Here is a 26,392-nt window from a genome sequence, read left to right as displayed (position 1 = left end):
AGTCTGTGTTATGAGTCCAGTCCAGTTTGTGGTTCAGATGAACACCCAGGTACTTGTCTGAGTCCACTCTCTCAATGTCCCATCCCTGGATGTTCACTGGTGAGGGGGCAGTGGGGTAGCTCACTGTGGAGCGGAGGTGGTCCAGGACCAGCTCCAGTGTCTTCATCAGGTGGGACGTGAGAACCACCGGCCTGAAGCTGTTGAGGTCTTGGGGGCGCGGTGTCTTGGGCACAGGTACCAGACAGGAGGTCTTCAGACCTGTGGTACCACCCTCAGCTTCAGGCTCATTTTGAAGACATGCTCCATAACTCCACACAGTGATGTTAGATTGTGTGGTTGTGTCTGCAAACCCTGCCCACCTTTCAGAGATGAGGTAGAAGTTGATCTGGAGGAGAGAGGAGAGAAGAGAAGGAGCCAGTTTGAGGATGCAGTGCATTTAGAGCTCTTTACTATTCATCCCAACCGCGTTTGAGTGGAATTAGGAGGCTGTTTTGTCATTCCGAAAAAGCACATGCGCAGGAACGCATGAGGTGCTGTTTCATTTTCGCACATTTACACACACAGACAGACCTGCCGTTCCCTCGTGCACACACACATGCTCAGTGGGTCCTCTGCCCCTGGCATCACACTCACTGCAGCGTGTCTCTGCACCTGCACGCGGAAGGTTGAGTGTCAGGACGAATGATGGACACAGTGAACATCATGTGGAATAAAAGATGGGCTCTGGTTCCGAGAGCCTTAAGCTGCGGTTAAGCACACAAAACTCTAGGCTAAAATCATCACTTTTGAGCACTACATTTCTGTTTAGTTTAAATGTTTCATGACAATTTAGTCAGAATTTCAGAGTTTTCACTAAAGATCCTGCTCCTGTGCCTCTGCCCCTCCATCTTGGTCTCTGTGTGTCAGTCAAACCCTCTCATTATCGGCTCATGTTTAGGTAAATTTCATTCATAAGTCACTATACATTGTCCGTACGTGGTGGAATGGAGGAGTGCAGGATCATGTGCGAGGTGTGATCCGGTTTATAAATCTGAATAGTTTTCTTCTTGCGTGAAGTTTGGGTTCTGTTCCCACATACTCTTTTAGTCAGAGTTCCATCATACGCCAGGTCAGTGGATTTTACCCAGGTCAACTCCAATTAAGCATCCCATTGATTGGGATAAATCTGAGAATGTCAAGGTAAATGACATTGTTTTGTTGTGTTGGATCTGAAATATTTGAAATTGCTGGATTGATTTTTGATATCTTTCAAAAACGTCTTTAAATGTGCTTTCAAGCGTATAATGCACTCTCTCTGCCCCTTCTCTTCCTTATCATCATCACCATCAATGTTTTGACCTTGGGGGAGATACTGTCCATCAAATACTGTACGCCCTTCCCCACGCTGCTTTCATCTTTACCTGCTGGATTTTAAAACACAACTTTTATTCACTTGATTAATTTCACATTCAACGTGCGTATTTATAGTACTAATGTATGTATAACCATCACATTTTTCGACAGGTTGAAATTACAGCATAAACACATGTTAGCTATAATATTTCAAAAATAATCCCTAAAACATAGTCTTTAAACTCCATGAATACATAATAAAACATGTAAAATGCATATGTGCTCTTGCATGTGGTAATAAGAGAGGGCCCTAGAATCAAGCCCTGAGGCACTCCTTTTGATTTAAAGATACATGAGATGATCAAACCAAGGATGGAGGTGTTTGCTTACTTTTTGAAGTTACCGCAATTCGTAGCACACAAATATTAGCAATACAGTACACCCTAGGCTGCACATTATGTTGAAAGGAACCTACTTACACTTACACATACAGAGCGTCAGCCAGACGTGTGAGAGTGGAATATGACATTCCCTCTTGGCTGCTGACCGATCAATGGTTTCTTTTGAACTTTGTTGATGCTTCCTCAGATTGCATCATCCCAGAAAGATTGTTTTATGTTTCTGACGTTTACCGTGTACAAACAGGAAACATATTATGTCAGAAAAGAATGACATGTGTACTCTTTGTGGTGAGACTCTGCAGGTTCTTTTTATCTCGACACATCAACCAAAACTTTCATGTGCAGACTACAATGTTCAAATATATATTACAGCGATCCCTCGCTATAACGCGGTTCACTTTTCACGGTCTCGCTGCTTCGCGGATTTGCATCATGCATTGTGTTCTGCATTCTGATTGGCTAAACAGTCTCTCCGCGTCTTGTCTAAATAACATTATGGATTCATATGGACACGGCCGTAAAACCTCTTGCCAAATTGAAGTTTGCGAGGCCGGTGAGAGCGCAACAAACATGGCGGCGCCCGTGTCCCCCGCATGTTCCTCCCGCTCGCCTTCGCTACCAAAATAAAGCATAGCGATATCTTAAAATCGTGAGATTTAGTCTCCCGATCGGGTTGATAGAGACGTTTTCCATCATTGACTGTTGAAGCCTGACCCCTGGACTGTTGAAGACTGACCCCTGGACTGTTGAAGTCTGACCCCTGGACTGTTGAAGCCTCTGACCCCTGGACTGTTGAAGCCTCTGACCCCTGGACTGTTGAAGCCTCTGACCCCTGGACTGTTGAAGCCTCTGACCCCTGGACTGTTGAAGCATTGGGATACACTATATAACATTGTATTAGCTTCATTGTTAATTATAGAGACACTGAATATAATGACATAATGAACGTACATGAAACACATGATGTAAACACACTGGATTAACCGTGTCCCACATTCACTCTCACAACACTCTCTCATTCAGACACATGTTTTAGTGGTGGAGGAAACCTACGCAGACACGAGGAGAACATGCAAACTCCACAAAGAAAGGCCCTGCACCTTCTCACTGTGGAGCGAGAGCACTAACCGCTTCGCTGCCGTGTCGCCACTTTAGTTAGTTTACTTACTTTCATTTCTTTTCAGCCCAGTCGTTACACATTCATAAACATTAGCTAAACTTGAAAGTTCGATGCCCACAACTTATGCAGGTGAATTTATTTGGGGTCGTAAAGTTTGTTTCTATTATTGAGTATGACTATGAAAAATGTACAAAAATGGATTTCAAGTTCTTTGAGATGAAAAAAAGTAGTATACAGCTGTGCATTACGCCCATGGATTATGTGTATTTTATGTACAACAAATTCACGAGTAACAACTGAACAAATGACAAAAGTAAACTGATTTTTCTGTAAATGTTGAAATGCAGCAGGTGATGCTAGCATAGCTGTAGAATGTAGCTCGCAGACACCATTAGCATTCTTAAATATTCATAAAAATGTTGGGCTGTTGGATCACTGTGTTCTTCTCCCTTTCTTTGTGTCTCTATCTGGTACAATCATTAATATCCTAAAGTCTGCATTTACTCTTGGTCGTGCCCTGATTTGAAAGATTACTTTTTGTTTTGTCAGCCTTTTGCGCATTGATTTTTATTTCTAATAGACCAATTTTCCATTATCATCTTGAAGATTTATTGCAATCATTACCCATGTTTACTCTCCTGCCTGTTTATTATTACAAATAAAGTATAACCTGTTCCTTATAAACTTAAAGGTTGAATCAACGATTTTTTACCCAAATCTGAGTCTTATTTCCTCGTGGCGTGGACGGCCAATTAGTCCTGCCACGAATCAATCATAAAACGCACCTACCGCTCACCTGCAGCCGAGCCGCAAGTTTCCGCGTGTCTAAGTGCAGTGATTTATCATAATATAGTTCCCTCAGTGTAGGGGACAAAATTAAGACGGAGAAAGACGGATGGAAATTTACGGGAGACGAGAGATGCGATGCGATCCGTCGCGCTGATAAACAAACGCAGGTGTGTGTTGTATCAGTCCTGCACTTCCACCTGAGTTCTCAAATAGCCAAAAAATCCTCCATTGCGCCTTTAACTTGAATTGAATTGCATGTTTCTAAAACAGTAGTTCTCAAGCTCTTCAGCCCTGGATGTACATTACCTCTAAAACTGTAAAGCAGAAAGACTGCTCTGCTCTGCTCGTGTCTGCTCCTCTCGACTCCTCCTGATCGATCGTGATAATCCGTGCAGCATTCATTGAGACTCGTCTGATGTGAACTTTTGCTCCACATTTGCCCTCACTCCTCTGAGAGAGAGGCTTTCCAGCTGTTCTCTGTGTAACGCCGTGCCCCCTCAGACTAAATGAATTTTTAAACAAATTGTTGCATAAATTACGATCTATCTATCAAAAACAACTGGAGCAGTATTCTATTCAAGCATTTCATGAATCAATAATCACATATGTTCATTTGTCTTCTCTCTAAAAATGAAAACAAACTGTACACTTTTCCAGGGCACCCCTCCTGCACCCCAGGGTGCCGTGGCACCCTGTTGGAGAAAGCCTGTTCAAAAACCACCCTTCATCTGGCATTAGAGATGTATGTCAATCACTTCATCTCTTCACCAAAGCAGGCCAGCTCGATAGGTCTTCCAGCTCATTAGTTTTAATCAGGGTGGCTTTCATTCTGGATGACAGGGTCACTGGCGTCCTTTGGGGTCTTCTCAGACCTGTGAGGGTCTGACACTTCTGGACAGCTGGTGGGCACAACATGAGGGGGTCAAACCGGAGCCTTGATATGTCACTACTGCTTATTAGATTACATTTCTAATGCTTTGAAAATGTTTTACATGCATTTATACAATTCTGTCGGCGGAATTAAAAAGGCTACAGTTTTAAACAATGTTAAACTCGTTTATGTTTTAGTACTTGAGCTTAATGAACTCCTCACATGTTGCCAGATCCTCTGACTAAGACCAGTTTGCAATAAAACTAATTGTTAGGGCTGTCAGGGAGAAGGTAGAGAGTCCCAAACTAAAAATGACATTTCGAAACATTTGTTTATATCAATTAATCTGCTAAACTCAGACACCGTCTTTAAAAAAATGAAGATTTAAATCATTGTTAAAAGCCACACTTAGATGTTATGGAATGTGCAATCATAATTGAACTAAAGTCTGTGAAATGCATGCTCTGAAATAGTCACCCAAAGGCCGGCTGATGGCTTATTACTTGCTCTTATGTTGGTGTCTTGCTTTTGTTCCTGATGGATGTTAAATATATTGTGTACAAAGTGTTGGGGTCACACTTTCGGGTCGCACATAGGAGACAATAAAGGCTCATCTTCTCTTCACTTATGCAACTAATGGCAGGGGCAGCTAATGGCAGGGGCAGCTGTGACTGTACTGCTGTTTCGAACCATGTACATTAATTTCAATATGCAAGAGATACATATCCTCAATTCAAGACAGTCCAGATACTGTCTTTTTGTTCTTTAGTATTAAATGTCCAGGAAGCTTGGAACAATATTCGGATCATGTTAAAATAATATTAGCACATCATCTATTATAGACATTTACAGTGCCTCGGACAGGGTGAACTGCTCATTGAACTAAAAGGCAGTTAGGATAAATATATTTAAAAAATATATAAATGTTTTCACGGAATAGCACATTTTTTAGGTTTATATTTTCACTTCCTGTTTGTAATAGATGACATCACGCTAGGAAATGACCAAGCAAAGACTGGGCAAAAGCTCATCTAATGCCACAAGTCTTTTTTTAATTTGACAAATAATAATGTGTCTCTGTGTGAATTATGCATAAACTGAATATCCCTAGTGTGATGTCACTTCCTGTCATTTTGTACAGATTTGTCAATGTTTTCTCCCCAAATACTACTCAATTGGTGTAAAATTATAGTTTATATGTACAACAGGTATAAATACACTAAATAAAGTCAAAATTTGAAAATCATAAAAACCTGTCATAGGCACTTTAAGACAAGCCAAAAGAACACTGAACATGACTTCTACTTTTGACACCGTGGTCTGTGGTAGCGTCACTGTAATGCTGACTTGGACTGTAGAGCAATTCCAGAACAGAGGCTTATGGGACGGCCAATTAAAGATATGATAGCTTTTTTTCTTTTGAAAGGATTGTTTGGCCCGTAGGCTTTATTAGGTCGGACAGTTCAGTGTGCGTGACCGTGCGTCCAACTTTCTGCTGTGTTTTATCGTGGGCCGTGTAGTGCTATAAAGACCTCGAAGCATTTGTGACGCCAAGTTCCTGTGCAAACAATGACACAATGGCTGAAGCCATTGCTGGAGTGTCTGCGTCTCTCCCTCTAAATAAATAAACACCATTACATGTGATCACGACAGTAATTGCACAGTAGGACTAACAGTGTTTGTTATAAAGTCTGACAGCAGCAGGAAGGAAAGACCTGCGAAACCTTTCCTTCACACAGCGAGGGTGGATCAGTCTCTCACTTGAGCTGCTCTCCAGAGCGGACAGAGTGTCCTGCAGGGGACAGAGTGTCCTGCAGGGGGTGGCACTCATGGTCCAGCATAGATGTGAATCTAGCCAGGACCCTTCTGTCCCCCACCTCCTGCACCGAGTCCAGAGCACAGCCCAGGACGGAGCTGGACTTCTTGATGACTTTGTCCAGCTTCCTCCTCTCCCTCTCTGTGATGCTGCTGCTCCAGCAGACCACCTACAGGAGCTGATTCCACCACAGAGTCATAGAAGGTCTTCAGGAGTGGCCCTGTCAGGAGTGGCCCTGTCACTCCAAAAGACCTGAGTCTCCTCCTGAGTCTCCTCAGGAGGTAGAGCCGACTCTGGCTCTTCCTGTACAGTGCGTCTGTGTTATGAGTCCAGTCCAGTTTGTGGTTCAGATGAACACCAGGTACTTGTATGAGTCCACTCTCTCAATGTCCCGTCCCTGGATGTTCACTGGTGAGGGGGCAGTGGGGTGACATCTGCGGAAATCCACCACCATCTCCTTGGTCTTCCCCGCGTTGATGAGGAGGTGGTTCCGCTGACACCAGTCCACAAAGTCCTGCGCCAGTCCTCTGTCCTCCGCATCATCGTCGTCCGTGACGAGTCCGATGATGGCAGAGTCGTCAGAGAACTTCTGCAGGACACAGCTGTCCGTGTCGTGTCTGAAGTCTGCAGTGTAAAGGGTGAAGAGAAAGGGCGCGAGGACAGTGCCCTGGGGCGCCCCCACACTGCAGGTCCGAGTGTCAGACACACAGTCCCGTGCGCTCACAAACTGGGGTCGGTCTGTGAGGTAGTCCAGGATCCACTCTGCCAGGTCATACTCCACACCAGCCGTCTCCAGCTTGTCCTCAGGAGCTGATGGTGTTGAAGGCGCTGGAAAGATCGAAGAACAGGATCCTCACAGAGCTGCCAGGCTTTTCCAGGTGAGAGAGAGAGAGCGGTGCAGCAGGGAGATGACGGCGTCCTCCACTCTGATGCCAGGCCGGTATGCAAACTGCAGCGGGTCCATGGCTGGGCTCACGGTGGAGCGGAGGTGGTCCAGGACCAGCCACTCCAGTGTCTTCATCAGGACGTGAGAGCCACTGGCCTGAAGCTGTTGAGGTCTTTGGGGCGCGGTGTCTTGGGCACAGGTACCAGACAGGAGGTCTTCAGACCTGTGGTACCACCCTCAGCTTCAGGCTCATGTTGAAGACATGCTCCTGAACTCCACACAGTTCATCTGCGCAGGACTTAAGGAGCCTGGGGCTGATGCCATCAGGTCCTGCTGCCTTCCTCACTTTAATCCTCTTCAGCTCACTCCTCACCTGTGCTGCTGTGACAGTCAGTGGTTGGCAGGGAGACTGTGTGCTGGGGGGATGGGTGAGTCCAGGCGAAGTGGGGAGCTGATAGTCCGGTGAAATGAAGAGGAACGGATGCAGGGCATTGTCCAGCTGTGGAAGAGGGAGCATGCAGCTGTGCAGGGGGAGGGGCGGGTGACCGATCAAATCTCAAGAAGTGAGCATTTAAATCATTCACCCACTGTAGATCCCCCTCTGTCTGGGCAGGGGGGATTTTGAAGCCCGAGATGGTTTTCAGGCTTCTCCACACTCCCTGAATGTTCTTCTCCTGCAGCTGCTCCTCCTCTTGTAGCCGGCCTCAGCCTGCCTGATCTTCCTCCTCAGCTCCTTCTGCACAGTTCTCAGCTCCTCCTTGTTCCCTGACCTGAAGGCTCTCTTCTTCTCCTTCAGCAGAGCCTTCAGTTCACGGTTAATCCATGGCTTGTTGTTTGGAAAACACTGCACCGTCCGGGAGGGAACAATGTTCTCAAAACAGAAGTTGATGTAGTCCGTGATGCACTCTGTGATGGTGTTGATGTCCTTCCCATGTGGGCTGTAAAGCTCAGTCCAGACAGTGGTGCTGAAGCAGTCCCTCAGAGCCTCCTCGCTCTCAGCAGACCACATCCTAGCAAAGCAACCCCATCTGCAGCCTTTTGCTCATCAGGCAATATTATGTTGATATATATTTATACTGACATTGAGGACAGTTACAAGTACCAGGGAATCCCACAGGCAAATGACAACCAAACAAAAGGTAACCAGGAAAGCGGCCACGGCCAAATACCTACAACAACTGAGGCAAGTCCTCAGAAGCCAGCTCAATGGTAAGAACAAATCCCGGGCAATAAACAGCTACGCACTGCCAGTGATCAGACCCTGCAGGAATAATCAGTTGGCCAAAGGAGGAGATACAGACCACAGATGTTAAAGGCGCAATGGACGATTTTTCGGCGATTTGAGAACGCAGGCAGAAGTGCACATGCCACTCCCCCGTGTGGACTGATACAACACACACGTGCGTTTGTTTATTAGCGCGAGGGATCACATCGCATCTCTGGGGAAACGTGGGGACGAGCCGCACGCGGCTGCAGGTGAGCGATAGGTGCGTTTTATGATTGATACGTGGCAGGACAAAAAGGCCGTCCACACCACGAGGAAACAAGACTCAGATTTGAGCCAAAAAAATCGTCCATTCAACCTTTAAGGAGGTCAGGGACTAGTAAGCGTGAGAGCCACTATTCAGGACGGAACGACCAAGATCCATAAGTACATCAAGGACAAGGCTCCTACAGATGACATGCTCAGATAATGTCTCAGACACTGGGGAACAGAGGATGATGAGGTGCTGGAGGGACCATCATGGGAGGACACGCCCCTACATGGGATGTACCATGTATGATTCCTATGCATTGTCTTACGCATTGACTAAATGTTCCATCTTCCTTCTTTAATGAGAGCTGCCTGTTTTCATTAGCTCTACCTTCATCTTGCTTTGCTTTATTTGAGCAGAGAAGGCGTCTGGAGGTGTGTGAAGCCCTGCGGACGGGCCTTGTCTGAACAACATTGATCCCTGCTGGGGGTTTGTCCACTATGGAGGCTTTGATCATAAAGCCGTGCCAATGCTTTGTCCTGCGGCAGACGCTCGATTGTACTATATGCATGAACGCATTGCAGGCACATTCTTCAGAAGGCACACAAAGTTTGAAGAATAAGACGTGGGCGGCAGCAGATACTGGCTTTATTTTTCAAAATACCTTTGCGTTATTAAATTGCAAAAAAACAAAACTAACTTTGGTTTAAAGGAATATATGATTTTGTATTGAAGTATGACATGAGTAGATTAATTTTGTTCATTGTAAGGCCACAGTTATTTCATTACTTGGTTTACGGATCCGCCGCACTGATTTCTACAATATAAATTATTATCAATTATTTTTTTATAAAGTGCCGCAGACAACGCAAAATAGCATCAAAGGTCCCATAACATGCAAAATCAACTTTTCAGAGCTTTTAACCTTCTTACATTGCTATTTGTGCTTCATATATGTAGCCAGAGTGTTTTTTGATTTATTCCCGCAGTGTTTAGCTATATTACAGACTATTTCCTTTCCGCAAATTTCCAAACTGACGGGCGGTGGGGCAAGACCGCGTCATAAGGGCAAGCACGCGTCATCATCCTCCCTCACCCTGCGCACGCTGTAGAATAAACACCAGATTTATTTAGTCTCAAAGTAGTGTTGATCTGGAGTTCTGTCGTTTCTCACTCACTCGCTCGCGCGGAGCGGCGCAGCGCGGAGCAGACAGCTGTGGGACACACACTACGTCACGGGTGGGCGGGGCACACACGCTCTCTCTGAGACTACTTCACGGGTGGGCGGGGCACACACGCGCTCTGAGACTACGTCACGGGTGGGCGGGGCACACACGCGCTCTGAGACTACGTCACGGGTGGGCGGGGCACACACGCGCTCTGAGACTACGTCACGGGTGGGCGGGGCACACACGCGCTCTGAGACTACGTCACGGGTGGGCGGGGCACACACGCGCTCTGAGACTACGTCACGGGTTGGGCGGGGGAGCCAGATCGCTCTTCACAAGGGTGGGGGCGAATATCAAACCAAGCCGTTTGCATTTCCGGGTTGGTGAGGGGGTCCAAGGTCTGGGTGATATTTCTTAACTATTATGTTAAGGGTGTGGCACAACACTTATTATTATCAATTATACACTTAGGATTGACTTCGAAACGTGAAAAAAGCATGTTATGGCGCCTTTAAATGAAATATTAAAAACGGTATTAAGTGAAAAGATAAGAGTGCGTGAAGCAATTTTTCCTGCGTGAGTCTGTGACGGACCCTGCGCGCGGTCCTGGGCAGCATGTGAAGACGCGCGCGGCCCTAACTCCTTTATATCGCAAATACACATTTTAAGCCCGTTTACCACATTTTCCCCAGCGCATTTTGCCGTGACTAAGGCTGCACACTTAGAAGCGTCAGTTCTACCAATGCAAAACACGTTACATCTACTGTTACATCTACCTGCGCTTCCCGTCCCCCCCGTCCCCCTCCTCCCGTGGTCCGTTTTGTGAAAACCCGGAAGAAAAAATCTTAAATTATATTTAAATTTCACCCGCCTGTTCAATATACTTCAATTTTTAAATCCGTAAACCAAATAATAAAATAACTGCGGCCTAAAATAGCTTCGTAATACAGCCCTCTCTCTTCATTGTGACATTTCACATTCATTATGTGTTCTTATTTTTGAAAAGTTTCTATGCGACAATTTAGAACCCAATCAAAGTCCCTAACCCTGTATAAGGGGAAGGTAAAAACAGGAATTTTCTGAGCATTTGATCCTCAGTTGCAGGACAAAACAGGATTACTCAAACATACAGGGATCAATCACAATACTGCTAATGATGAGGAAACACTGTAACGAGGTGAATGTGTCTCCTTTAATAAATTAACCTTAGATTTGATTGGGGAGATAAAATAAATGTTTTTCAAGAAATCAATTTAGCTTGAAAGGGATTTGTCAATGCAACATTTGTGTAAAGCCCAAATTCACAACAGCATTTGCCATAATGGGCGACAATGAGAAGAAGAGAAGCAGGAATCAATATAAGTCATTCCTTTTTAGAGTCAGATCAGGGATCACCAAACCCTGGAGCATGCTGTGGCGGGGTAGACTTTTGAGGGGCTTGTACAATTACGTTTAGAGGAAGAAAATAACAAAACCTAATCAGCAAGATGAATTCCTATGACATCTTGTTTGGCTCCCGCTGATTAATTTGCAGTCCCCTCCAGTGGTGAACGTGCCACTCACAGGGCATTTAGGGCCCACAGGCGGGACAGGAACCAGTCATTTAGTAATTAGTAATACAAATGACTTTTTCAAAAATGTGCACACAATGTCACTTTGTACATTTGTGATGAGAGAAATGTGCTTTTCTGAACACTGGATTCAGCACTATTTGAAGTATTTTTTTAACGTCCATAACTTGGCTCAAGGAGAGAGCTTTCCCAGATTGATTCATGTGAAGAGCTAAATTCTGAGTGAGACACATCAATCTGGCGTGAGCCGGGTTAATTGTGTCATGGACTCATCGTAACTGCGGAGCACTCGCTGCAGCTAGGAACAGGGTTGATCCACAGCTCGCCCCTCCCTTGAAATATATTATGAGGACTAAATAGTGAGAATATATAACCTCAGCATAATAGCACCAGTTAGCATGTTTCTGTTGCATGTCTGGGTGGCTTTCCTGCAGACATTCACGCACCAGCTGGTCGTGGTCCCGAACAAGGCGAGTACGAGATGTGAAGACACCTTTACACTGACTGTAATTACAATCCTTTTATTGTCAGTGTTTTTTCTTGTACGGCCCATTCCTAAAGGTGCATGACACATGTTCTCTGCTGATTGGCTGATGTGTGACGAGTCCACTTGCATGCATAATGTAGTTTCTCCATGTGGTATGAACAAATCTGTGAAACATGACATGCATTTTAAATATAGATCCACGAGAAAACAATAAGTGCAGCATAAAAAGCAATAGTGAAACCGGAATCATGTTTGAGTAATCCTGCATATTTAGGTCGCAACACGCAATCGTAGCCTTTTGGATTTATTTCTAACTGGTTTTAGCCGTAGGATCTGGCAACCCAAAGTGAAGAGCTCATTCTGCTTTTGTTGGGTTAATCGGCTTAAGAGCCAAAGCACAAGCAATTTTTACATCTTGTGAATTTTGTTTGTCTAAAGTATAGACAGAAATGAACAGGGCATTGCAGTCTGTTTTTGACACCACGATCCCAATTTCAGAACTATTTAGGCCTTAAAACAACTGCCATGGACACAATAAATAGATATCTTTGGAACATACTTCTGGCAGCTGGGAAAAGGCCATCACAAAAACATAACAAAAATCACATATGGATTCAACTCGAAAATTGACAAATTTTACATAAACTGAAGTAGATGTTATGCCTTTGTATACCTTAGATGTCTTTGTCTGTTGGATGCCCCACCTTCCTACATTTTTATTTTCAATTTGACTTGATTAGTTTCTCTCTGATCTTGTCGTGTTGGTTTTGAATGTTTTGTTTTTGTTCCGTAACAATCCGTATTTTCAGGAATATAAATCACTCTGGAGTATAAATCAAATTTATGGGGACATTTACTTGACAAAATCCAAGACCAAGAACAGACATTTCATCTTGAAATGGTGAATAGGCAGTGTTGTGCCTGAACACGTTCATTGAACGAAAGTTCATGAACGCGTTCATAATTTTGGTGAACGTGAACTGAACGAACGGTATTACTGCTGACGAACGATAATATGAACTGGTGTCGTTCTTTTTATTTTCGTTCAATAAAGTGTCAGATTTCTAGAGACTTCCAGGCGAAAAACACTGTTAAGTTTCCCCAAAAGAGCCTGTGTCTGGCAAGTGTGAGAGCTCCAGTTGTAGAGGCCATAGATCGCGGAGACAGAGATTTCGCGTGTCGCACCGCACTGCACATGTGCATCAAAACAAAAAGCAGCATTGACGCGACCGCAACGTGACGTCAACAGAGCAGCAGGAGTCGCCCTACGACCAGTTACGCAAGTTTTATGATAAGGTCGGTGAGGATGGGAACAATCTAACATTTCTGTGCAAACTTTGCCCAGCAAGTTTTCCCTCATGTTTTTGAGAATCTACTGTGGGGCTGAAAGCTGCAACTGCTCCTAGTGTGGTGCTGAATGGACAGCAACACATGGGGAAGTCTGTCCCTTCTATGTGAATGTAAATCCTGGTTGGGTATTGGGATTTAAAATTGAATGAAGATGAAATCTGACACATATTTTCAGCAATAAACTAATAAAATAATTGCTGCCAGTGGTTGTATTTGGGCTGTGGAAATAATTTAGAACAATTATTGCATAATATTGAAAAAAAGAACTGAACTAGTTCATTTTGTGGAGCTGTGAACTTATTTCAACATTTTGAATTATGAACTATGAACTGAACTAGTTCATGTAGAAAGTGAACTTTCCCAACACTGTGAATAGGTGTACGTATGCTAAGGCTAACACCTTCAGCTACATTACGTATGCTAACGCTAACACCTCCAGCTACATGAGGCACAGACAGAACTTTGGTAAGTGTCTGGTATGTTAACGTAACATATTAACAGTTATTCTGATAACTATAGCATAAAGAACATGCTAACAAGTTTACCAAAGCATCAGTTTTACCCCAAATCACTAAATCCATTAAATTCTTCTTCCTCTGTGTCACTTCTAAACAACTCTACAAACTCTGGATGTAGAGGAAGTTCCGTTTCTTCTTCTGCGTCGCTTAGAGCCTAGAGCGCCCTCTTGTGCTTGTCAGTGTGAAAATAATCAACATGTGAAATGGCTGTGTGAAAATACCAAATAATATCACAAATAAGTCGTTCCAGAGGATAAGTCGGCCAAAACGATGTAAAAAGTTGCGACTACTAATCTGGAAAATACGGTATTTATTTGGTGGCAACATTACATCTATGAATATTTACAAAAACCTCCCGTCCCGGATTGGGCTTTTCCAAATCAATACACATGATTCAAAATACAGTAAATGTGACATATAGCCTACCACCTTCCCCCTATCCCCGCCCACATCCCTGTACTTAAGTGAAGACACTGATTGACACATGGGAAGTTCTATGTCATGTAGCCATAAAAAACGAAACATGTAAATGACGATCTGCTGCTTTTTACGGTGAAATGTCACTGTGAAATTCTGCAGTTTTGAGTTGCCATGTTTCATTTTTAAGCCCCTTTTGATCAATAGTGCGGTTTGAACAACATGTAAAATGATGATCTACTTCAAATCTAAGTACCTGAAATAGGTATATGTCTCATATAAAATTACAAATACAAATATACATTGTTCAGCTATATACGTAAATACAATACCTGCAGACAGTGTTTGGAAAGTTCACTTTCCACATGAACTAGTTCAGTTCATACATTTTAAAATGAACTAGTTCAGTTCATAGTTCACCTTCATAAAGGTGCCGTTCACAGACACCAGAATGAACGCGTTCATATTATCGTTCTTCAGCAGTAATACCGTTTGTTCAGTTCACGTTCACCAAAATTATGAACGCGTTCATGAACTTTCGTTCAATGAACGCGTTCAGGCACAACACTGCCTCCAGATGTACACATTCAATGCTCATTCATTCACACACGATTACTAATTACTCGAAGAAATACTCAGGACCATTTTCCATTGTTCACTTTCACTCAGAAATCCGTAGAATAAGACTCTTTAACTATCCCCCATTTCTTCTCATTCATGACTCAAAGCAGCAGCCACAGAAGAAGTCATTCATTTCACATGAAAGCACTGAACGCCTCAGTGCGAGCTGTTCGATCCTTTGATTGTCACTGTGCTGAACGCGTATGTGAGATCTGCCTCAGTATATATATACTTGCTCCGCATTCCCATTGAAAGGCGTCAGCGTCAGTGGCTTTTAAACGCACAGAAGTTACGGCTTATTTTAGAGTGTGTTAACGTCATTTACACTTTTGAACTGACTCCTAATGTTAGTTATTAATCTGGCAAGACGGCTTTTGAGAGTCTGTGCCGTCCCATAAGTGTGAGAGTAATAATGTGTAGTTATGTGCTTTAATCTGTTCTCACACACACACACGCACACACACACGCACACGCGCACACGCACACACACACACATACTCCTGATGATGTGAACAACACTTTCTTAATGGTAGTTCAAAAGTGCTTTTTCTAAAATCTACTTATAATCTACTATATCCATCTGTGTGTGTGTAGTAATAGTATTTCCAATGGAGCACAAAAGAATAAGTAATGTTTTGTAATCCACCAAGAACATAAGCTCACTCTCATGTATGATTGTCTGAGTCAAGGGTATAATGGCTCTTCCGAGGTGAGTTTCAATAAAACATGTGGGCGAGTCCCCAAGTGAAGTGCAATGACCAGCCAATTAATTCAATGCGTTATGTTCCACTTAATGTTTTATTTATGCATGTGTGCTATGTGTAATCCCACTTCTTAATGACCCTGCCAGTTGGAATTAAATTAAATACCATATTTTGCATTTTACGCACAAAAAGGCACCATCAATACTATGGGTACTTGTCCATACATAAAGCACATTAAGCTAAACAAAACAGACAGATAAGTCAGTCAGTTGAGCTTTATTAAACTCAGATCAACATTGTTTAACATCAAAACACACTCTGCTGCCGCTAAAAGACACATTCACAACAACTGACTGAGAAACACGTCAAATACAACACAAAACACTCACCTTTCAGTTCATTCCTCATCCACGTCCAAGTCCTCAAACGTAAGAGTTGTGCTGGACGCTGTAGGACCTGGAGTCACCAGCAGGTCAGTGTTGACCGGCCTCCGTGAAAGCTCGGACCACAGTGGACTGATACTTTAGCCAGAGTTTATTTAAAGTCCACGTCGTAAGCGTTTCTCTTGTGATAATATAATAGATCCATGGTTTATTGGCAGGAGCCATCTTGGCCCAAGATTCTTGGGGTCCTTAAAGGTGGAATGGACGATTTTTTTCAGCAATTTTTTTATCATATTTCCTCGTGTCGTGGATAAATCATTTGTCCTGCCATGTATCAATCATAAAATGCACCTACCGCTCACCTGCAGCCGCGTCAGGCTCGTCCCCACGTTTCCGCGAGCCTAAGCGCATGGATCTATCATAATATAGTTCCCTCAGTGTACGGGACAAAATGAAGACGCAGAAGTCAAGACAGAAATCTACGGGAGACGAGAGATGTGATGCGATCCGTTGCGCTAATAAACAAACGCACGTGTGTGTTGTATCAGTCCACACGGGGGAGTGGCATGTGCACAGGGGAGTGGCATGAGCACGGGGGAGTGGCATGAGCACGGGGGAGTGGCATGCGCACGGGGGAGTGGCATGAGCACTTCCGCCTGTGTTCTCAAATCGCCGAAGAATCGTCCATTGTGCCTTTAATTTAGGTGTCGGCGGTGTTCCTGACGTATAATTCAATTCAATTCAATTTATTTTTGTAAGGCCCAGAATCACAACGGTTGCCTCTTGAGGGCCATTATGTAGTTTACGTTTTGACAGAGCGCCGCGAGCGCCGTGTGTAGCGGTAGACTACTGTTCCCAGAATGCCTTGCATACATGTTGTCAGGACTTCCGGTTAATGAGTACCGTATACGTGCTTCTAGACGTGCTGAATCTTCTTTATACACCCTGTACCACACAAAATCACTTCGAGGTCAGTAAGCACAACCAGAAATATCCATATATTAAGCGCACCGGATTATAAAGCGCACGGACGGTTTTTGAGGAAATTAAAGGCTTTTAAGTGTGTCTTATAGTGCGGAAAATACAGTATGTAAGAGATCATGTCAACCAAAAGAATGAACAATATTACGTTGTTACTCTGATATGGGGTCTGATACATGAGCAACTGACTTCACCCAAACATAACAGATGTTTTCTTAATAAAGAGAATATAAATCGTTTAATACTTTGACAGTTGGGACAAAAACATGGAAAGTATGGAAACGATGACATTCTACCATAGAAAGGAGTAAGTCATGTTACATTGAGTCCATTTTGGATCAACGAAGTTAAAATGCTTGTGAAAATAAATACATAATAATAAATGCCACCTTTACTATTTGGTTGACAAATAAATTCTGATCTAATTTAATTTGATTTAATTGACCCATCTTTGAGGCGGTCTTTTCCTCAGCACTCAAATTGCAAAGCATCTAATAATCTAAACTTCAAAATCAGCAGCTACTATTTGTAGCCTAATTTAAAATGCTTCACACTCGCATTAAGAGTATATAAAACGTTTATCAAGTTAATATCAAACGTTTGGCTATAGCTTTGAGCAGAAATCCATTGAACGTTTGGGATACTAATTGGGACACTGTCACTTAAACATGAAATACAAAAAATGAATCCTTAATGAGTCTGGTCTAAGATTAAAAGGATAAGATAAAGCTTAAGACGTCTCAGGTTGAAAAAAAATCATTGAAAAATAAAGGATTCATCTTTGGCCATTTTTTGGAGTATTTGGTGGTTAGACTGGTGGAAATGGAGATGATGATGTGGTGCGGGAGCTGCAGGGGATAAAGGCTTTATAAACGTGGCTCAGGAAGACTTTCCAAATACATCAGACACTGCATTGAAGTCACTTTTCTAATATCTAGGGAACCAGCGTTTTCAAGCTCGGAAACTGTTACTTTCTGAGGGGAAAATGCAAAGAGTTCTCCTTTTGTTGTCAGATATGATCTTTGCAAAACTGAATGAAGGTGGTTTATGTGTGAACTTGCAGTAACTTATATTGCTCAGAAATAGCTTGATGCTTTCTTACTGTGTGCGGGGTCTGACCTGTAACTGCTTCGGCTTGTTAGGTCCCGTTCCAAAGTGTCTCCACAGCTCAGTCAAGCGGTCCAAAGTGGACCCTCTAAAGTCTAAAGCTTTCCAAGGTGTTCTGGTTCTTCTTGGCTCCTAGAACCCTTTAGTGAAAGATGATTGGATAAGAGAGAACACAGACTCAGGTCAAAACAAGATGGCAAGTCCAGTACAAACAGAAAAGAATCATTTCTCACCAATCGCAGTATTTCCAGCTTATATTTTGAGCTTAGCAAAACAAAGCTAGTACACATTAGCATCACCTGTTTTCTGTTTATGGATGCACACCACTCGCCTCAAGATTAGAAATTTATATTTTGGGTGGTTAATGCATCTGACTTTAGCCAAACCCAGAGCATTACAGAAACAGAGATTAGAGGTGCAGAGAAGTTAAAGTTGGTTCCTGTTTACTCTAGCTTTTGCCACGTCTCCCAGCGCGACAAACTTGGAATTACTTAACAACTTATTTGTGAATTGTTGAAATCGGCCTTATGATTCAGACACAGCTAAGAAAACAGTTTGTTAGTTATGTCTCCTGAGCGTGAGACGCACCAAGTCAAACCAGTCTTGGGAACCAGATTAAACTTGATTGTTGTTTCCATGGAGACAGATAAGTTTAATGACATACTATTGAACATTCTAGGCAAACAATACTCCACCAGAAAGGATACATAACGAGTTGTTTAACTTCTTTCGCTGAAGGAAAGGCTAGACAACCAAGACAAGTCTCATATAATCTCATGGTTTCACAACAGAGTTTTACTGTATTTATTAAACTGAAGCAGGTTAACGGACATTTTCTGTTACAAATTTACATCCGCCTGGTGCATTGTAAAAGGCCATTGCTGGGTTTCAGATAACATCACCACATTGTATAGGCAAGTAGTGTTTAACTGAGACAAATGGGGTCAATGTTAATGCCCTAAGAGTACACAGAGAATGCAGTCTTCATGTCCCTCCTCAGAGCACTCCTCGCACCACTGCAGGCCACACTAGCACTATATATACATTATCCACACTAAAATCGATGTACAGTGATCCCTCGTTTATCGCGGGGGTCACGTTCCAAGAAGAACCCGCGGGAGTCGAAATCCGCGAAGTAGAAACCTTTATTTTTTTAGTTATTATACAATGAAATACTCCATAAAACATTGAAAGCAAGGAACAAAACCAATGTTTAACAAATAAAAGTACTGTATAAACGTTTGTACTGTACTCTCACCGCTCTCTCCCGCCTCTCACGGGAATATCTCTTCATTAGCTGCAAACTAATATACTCTCCATGTGAGTTTGCCTCATTCTAGCCACTGTTTACATTCCACCGAGTTTGAATGTGCAGGAGGACCTTCCCGGACTCCTTGTTTAGCATCCTTTGGGATTTTAACATTAATGAGTCACATTAACTACCAAAGAACAGGCAGTTGATTAAAGTCGCAACCAGAGCGCACAACACGCTGGATCACTGTTGTCAGTTAGGCCTTTCACGCCTCGGCCTGAACCTCCCGCCGTTGGACTCATGAACACTTTGTGGCACAATAACACCTGAATAGCACCTGTCACTTTAATCAGTCATGTCCTATCCACTGTTTTGCATTACCAGTTTGACTCTTTTGTTGTGACCCTGTTGTGCATGTATTATATATGAATCACTCGTATTCTCCACGTTTTATTTTAGCATTTTTAGCAAAGTCTATTCTTAATATATATTGTTATTAATATGATGTGTTTTATGTTGCACCTTAATGTTGAAGCAAGGTCCTAGTTTGTGAATTGTTCCTTGACAAGTGAATGAAACCGATTCTGATGAAGGGACTTGACTCGTCTGTGGATTGGAAGCACGGGCATTGCACCTCGATCAAGGCCGTTTGTGAACAAAAGAGAATCCCTCTTCAAGCCAATCAAAGATCAAGACTATCAAACTCGTGGCACATCAATCAACCAGGAGCAAGATGGAGATTTGGAGTCTAGTTACCCAAGATCAGGGCGTCGAAGATGTCTGTCCGCTCTCAAAGACATTAGCATCCATCAGTAGAGCCATTCGTTATGTAAATGTGCAAAGGTTCTGCCGGAGTTTAAATTAATGCTCGAGCAGATTGGTATGAGACATTTAGTTCCCTCTTCTCCATTTGAGCAATTACCAGTATTTGACATCACGTTGACAAAACCTGCAGTTCTGACCTTTCCCACACACCCTGAAATACCGAAATATCCGTGGCTTTCCTGTGGCCGTAGGTACTCTCACACGCAGTCCGGTGTGAAACGGAATGAAGGTTTCGACATGTGAGATACATGTTTGTTATTCTCTACCCCACACACACTTTGGGACATTTGTTTTAAAACACTTTTTCTATTAAGGCAAGCCATTAGGTGAACAAACCCTAACATATAACTGATCAATTTGAAACGTTTTCTTTAGTTTTCTCTCACAAATGTAACGACATTTTGTTGTTGTTTTCCTACAATATTGTAAAGTGTTGGTGTGTGTAGTGCTGCTTTAATGGTTGTATTGTGTGTAGTTTGAGAAAATGGCAGTTACATTTACAATATATGAATTCTGTGGATGCAAAATGAAATACCAAAAAGACACTGTTGTATTGAAAGAATAAACTGATGAAAAAACATACTAAACATACACATTGACATTTTGTTCTGCTCTTTTCCAGGAGACAACAATGGATGGCCCCATTTGTTCGACAAGTACTTTGGGATGCCAAGCAACACGGCGGGCACCAGGTCCAGTGTGTGCTGTAAGTACCTCACTTCTTCATACAATCAAGTCAGCCCTGGTTTGAATTGATATGCTGAACAATATCCATGCATGTGTTATTTAAAATGTAACATTTGTGATTATTTATTACGGCTGTAGTCAATATTTATTTATTTGTGGGTTTGGAGTAATCAATTTCTTTCAAAAAAAATGTTTTTCATCTCAAGTTTAAACCTCATTTCAGTGACGTGGCTTTAGCTTTGATCCAATAGCAGCTTCTCAAAGAGCACAGACATGTTTGTTCTTCAAAGGCTCAGGAACAGCTTCAGGTTGAGTTGGGGCTCATTTTAGTCGGGCGTTTTAGGGGGAAATGAGTGATGAGAAGTCTTCTGGTGGCGGATCCACTTGTCCATATGGAGATATTATTTTTCCTGAAATGTTCCACAGTATTGATATATCCATGGAGACAAGCAGGTGACGCCACCAGACCATTACAGGAGAAAATCCTTTAAAATTCTATCAGATTTGAGATCTATTCAGTGTTTCCATAGAAATGGTCTTTGCAGGTAATGCTTCCATTAGACTTACCTTTTCCCTCACTACATGAGGTAAAAGCCCCCGATCAATCAGACCTGTGAAGAACATGCCCTTTAGCAGCTCCTCCACATTCTACGGTCAAGGCGGATACAATTATGGCTGTTAGAAAAACTTGATTTTAGTTTGGTGTTTACACAGTCACGAGTTTTCACTATCTGCAATTATGAGCTACGTGCTCATTGAATTCACATTCAATCCAGGCTTTGCAGAAAACAGTGGGAGGTGCTGCTCTGTGGTCGAGTGGTTAAGGCTCCGTGTGCAGCCAATCCTAGACCGAATCCTGGACCTGACAATGTCCTCCCTTCTCTCTCATCCCCATTTCACGCTACATTGTCCTGTCTAATAAAGCCTTCGGGCCAAAAAATCCTTTATTTAAAAAACAAAAAAAACATGGGCAATGGTTACTTTGGGGATGAGAAACAGAAACAGGCAGAAAAACCTGTTGAATTAGTTAACTTCTACTTTAGAATGCGCCAGAAAAGAACATGGTCTAAAAGTTGTTGCCAAGTTGTAATAAGACTACTTATGCGCTGTAATGAGTGTTAGTCAGGAGCACAGCGCTGTTTCAGGACAAATGTGTGTTCTGCAGCTTTTCACGTCTCAAAGATTCTCTTCACTCGTTTATAGACGGATCGAATTAGTCGTGCGTTTTCCACCACAACAAGGGGCCCGAGTGGAATTGGCTCTTCATGTGTCCCTGCACATTAAGGTCGCCTACATCAACACAAACCCTGCAGTATTGTCATAATCTTCAGCTGGACAATAATGTCAAATTCCCAAATCCTTTCGAGCACTCCGAGCTTATAACATCAAGGAACCTCTCATGCATTCTTAAAAATAATAGTTTTTTAGATGCATCGTCAATGCTAAGAAAGCAATTCTGAACCCTGTTTTTAGTTTGTCTGTGTCCGGCCTCTGCCTCGTCTCTCAGAGCAGCAGCGGTCACACTGTGGGCTGCCCTGTCCTTACAGCTGTCCAGTGTCACACCCAATATATCTGTCTGCTCAGGATTTGTCTGGGGCTAAAAAGGCTTTCACAGGGCGAAAAAGTGAGTCGCCACCGCAAGTGTGAACTTCTATTTCACATCCTATAAAGATGCCACAGCTTCACTTGAAAAGAAGCTTTAGTGAAGAATGTGCGGATAAACTGCTGTAAACTAATCCACATTGTGTCATAGAATAGAGGCATGTGGGCTGTAGCTTTCTCATAAAAGTCTGCAGATAAACAGAAGTGTCTCCTCCCGCCTCGACTACTGCAACTCCCTCCTCACTGGCATCTCCTCCCATTCCCTCCACAGACTCCAAATGGTCCAAAACTCCGCTGCCCGCCTCCTCACCCACACCCTCCTCCTCACCCACACCCGCCTCCTCACCCACACCCGCCTCCTCACCCACACCCGGTCCCGTGATCACATCACTCCCGTTCTCCGCTCTCTCCATTGGCTCCCCATCAAGCAGCGCATAAACTTTAAAATACTCCTCCTCACCTTCAAAGCTCTTCACCACCTTGCCCCCCCCTACCTGTCTGACCTCCTCATCCCCCACCGCCCCACCCGAGCTCTCCGATCCTCCTCCTCTCTCACCCTGACTGCACCAACATCCCGACTCAAAACTTTTGGCGACAGAGCATTCTCCCGAACAGCACCCCGACTCTGGAACTCCCTCCCCCAACCTGTCCGCCACTCTCCCTCACTCACAACATTCAAATCCCGCCTCAAAACATACCTCTTCACCCAAGCCTATGACCTCCCCTACCCCTAGCCTCCTCTACCCCATTGCCTACTCTTCTACCCCCTGTTACATCCCCATCTTTTTCTCTCTACTTCTTCTGTCTTGTTCATTTTATCTGTATATTAATGTGTTCTGTACGTGTTGTCCCCCCCTGTCTGTAAATACCCCCCCCTTTTTTATATATGTTCAGCGTCTTTGGGTCACTGAAAAGCGCTATATTGGCGGCGGCGTGGCGAGGGCCGATCATTGCCGCTTGCGGCTATATTTATTATTATTACACCACCAACACAAAGCTATGTGTACATTAGCCTGTGTCAGATCACAATAAAACGAGTAAAATCCCTAGCTAGTGTCTACATACAATTTTATAATTTTTAACTAAATATCTATCTATAAATATCTAAATGGCCTCATGCCTTAACCTGTTCACCAGAATACAGGACTTTACTTTCTTCAAAGACCCACCTGTTTTGCCTCTGCCTATGAACAAATAACTGAGTGTTGAACCATACATAATTGCTTATATATTGAGATAAATGTTTAGACAATAGAAATTAGTTTGTTTTGACCAAAATAAGCTATAAAATAAGTTGGTGTGATCCCTCATTTGTCCAGGAGTCTTCCATTGTAGAAAAATATTCAGTTGTATCATCTGGACACTGTGATAGAAAAAATAAACTAAAATAAAGAGTAATTCTCCACCCGCGGTTCGAGTCTGGGAACTCAGATATTTACCAGGACCTCCTGAAGGGAGTATTGGATTAACATCAGAAGGCCCTGGGCGTCTCCCGCTCCAGGGTTTCAACACACTGTTATATACCAGAGGAAAGTTCAATCTTAAATCTCCATTTTGGATTAAAAGAAGGATTCATAACGCTTCTTTCAAACAGTCTTTTCTCCTGCTTAGAATCTTCACCTCACTGTCTTTGATAGAGTGCTTTGTGGCTTTAAGATGAAGATGCACGGCGCTCTGTGGTCCTGAACTCGAGTGTCTTCTGTGCTGAAAAAGCCTCTTGTGAAGAGGCTGTTTCCTCTCACTATGTACTTGCTCTGTTTTTGTGTCGGTATCTTGTCCTTAGGGTGAACCAGTTTTTGTCTTAAAGTGCTGCCTGGTTTAAAATAAACAGGCAGAGTTTGGGTGTAGGTTTCCTATATACTTCTATTTGGAGCTTCCCGTCCTCTCCTCTGATCGTGGAACAATCGAGAAAAGGCCAAGTCGTTCTCCTTAGTGTCTTCTCTTGTGAACCTGATATTCGGTCCACAGCATTGATGTGCTCTGAGAACACTTCCAGCTCTTGTTTCTTGATTGTCACAAATGTGTCATCCACGTAGCGGTACAAAAGACTTACATCAGTGCCTGAAAAGAGGTCAGTGTCTTCTTCTCAAACTGCTCCATATACAAGATGGCCCCGATGGAGAGACCGGAGAGCCCATGGCACAGCCCTGAATCTGTCTGTAAAAATGTCACTGAAATTGAAAGGATGTGGTGTTCTCTGACTCTTGGATGAGAGTCGAAATGTCTTGTTTTTCTAAAAACAGTGTCCAGATGACTACAACTTAATCTTTTTCTACAATAAGCTATACAATGTTTTGTAACATGAGTAGCTCAAAGTAGCTTTGTTCTAGTGAAAGTAGCTCACTGAGGCAAAACGGTTGGAGACCCTTGATCAATCAAGTTTAATAGATTTACGGATGCATCGTTCACACATTGGGTCATGAGCCTCTTAATTGTAATCAAATCAAATTGTGAGACACCCATAAATTCCCTCTTTAATTCATTTAATTCACACACTTCCACCAGTGAACGTAGACACTGTGGAGACAGAGCACTAGGTGGGCAATCATAAACAGAGTTATACGGTCTCATTTGCCCCCACTTTTTTACACAGGTAATACATGTGTGAGTCATATCAAAAAGTACAACAAGAACAGAACAATGGTTATCAAAAACTATTATTTTGAACAAATATGAAATATTGACTGGGGAATCACTCATTCAGAGCGTGGACTTGGATTGACAATACATTGTATTGTGAATTTAGGTTTAGAATGAAAACTCCAATTATAAGTTATAAGTAAGAGACAGTATAGGCAATATTCATAGTTGGAATATTTGTTCTCTTTTATTTAAAATTGATTGTTTTACAAAATGTTTTTACAATCATGCTTAAAGACAAAGGCTGCATTCGGTAGCCAGGGCTCATTTTGACATATGACCGCTGAACTATCTTTATTAAACCACACATCTCCCACACAGAGTCGGGCCTCTCAGCTCTGCCCAAAGGGAGGGATCCCGTCACCTGCCGCACACCAGTCACAGGCGAACAGAAAATAGTGCCATAAAATAAGCAGTTGGCCCTTGTTAATACCATCTTAAACGGGACCAATGTCAACGTTTCCGGAGCAAATGACTTTAAAGAATAGGCTTGGATGAGTCGTCACACTTTATAATGTCTGGCCCTTCTTACCACGTCCCACGAGCTGTCACTGGCCTGTAAAACCTATCCACAAACAGCACTATGAATTGCTTTTTTTTCACTTTCTGTTTATTCTCATGCATGTTATTGTCATTCACGTCCTGAAAAAGTCCGAGGGGACCAGTCCTTGGCAACTCAAGGCGAGTTTATTTGTAGAGCACAATTCGTACACAAGACAATTCCAAAGTGCTTCTCACAACAGGGGGAGAAAATGCATTAAAATCACAAAGACATGACAGAAATCGCAAAAAGCTTCATTTCTATTCATTCAATTTAACAATTTTGCTGGCATGAGTCATAAATTGTGTCCGTGCTCAGTGATTCGCCGGATGCAAAAACCAAATCTATTGGACCACACTGGCAGACACTCCGGACAGATCACTTATTGGAAATTTAAAAAAACTCTTAATAGAAGAACTCTCATTTCCTAATAAGGAATGGAGGAGAAAAATAAAGATAAAATTAAAAAAAAATCAAAACATCTAGCGTAACAAGATAATGCTAATAATAATGGTAAAATAAACACTCTATTTTCATCAGTTAAATGCACATGAATACACCACTGACTATTAACACTACCGACCCCTCTTACCACCACCAATCACGCACACACCAGATTCATACCAGGAAATCTGGGTGAAATGACTTACATGCAAACAATCATTTGCATTAGACCAGGCGCTTGCTTAGCCTCTGACATTTATCGAAAGTGGGCCTTGACAAGCAGCTGTGGCCTCCAGGATTGTCCACACAGCTGGGCTCAACTGCAATTGCACCCAATTAGGTCTGTGTGACTGAAAGCAATTGCCAAATAAACGGAGCTGTGAGCAGCAGTGAAGAACATACT

General features: G+C 42.9%; 1 protein-coding gene across 1 annotated transcript in view; it reads left to right on the top strand.

The window, feature by feature from the left end:
• rxfp1 (relaxin family peptide receptor 1) overlaps positions 1–26,392 on the top strand; it is a gene marked incomplete at its 5' end in the record, with an annotated part of 165,909 nt that overhangs the window by 54,415 nt on the left and 85,102 nt on the right. Inside the window, one exon of the mRNA XM_072434342.1 lies at positions 20,698–20,781. Within this exon, the coding sequence (XP_072290443.1) occupies positions 20,698–20,781 (84 nt within the window). The remainder of the gene's footprint in view (positions 1–20,697; positions 20,782–26,392) is intronic.

Source organism: Eucyclogobius newberryi, unplaced genomic scaffold (assembly GCF_026437365.1).
Source record: "Eucyclogobius newberryi isolate DKJ021-1_F unplaced genomic scaffold, fEucNew1.0.hap1 SCAF_11, whole genome shotgun sequence".
Taxonomy (NCBI): domain Eukaryota; kingdom Metazoa; phylum Chordata; class Actinopteri; order Gobiiformes; family Gobiidae; genus Eucyclogobius; species Eucyclogobius newberryi.
This window is presented reverse-complemented; position numbering and strand designations above follow the sequence as displayed.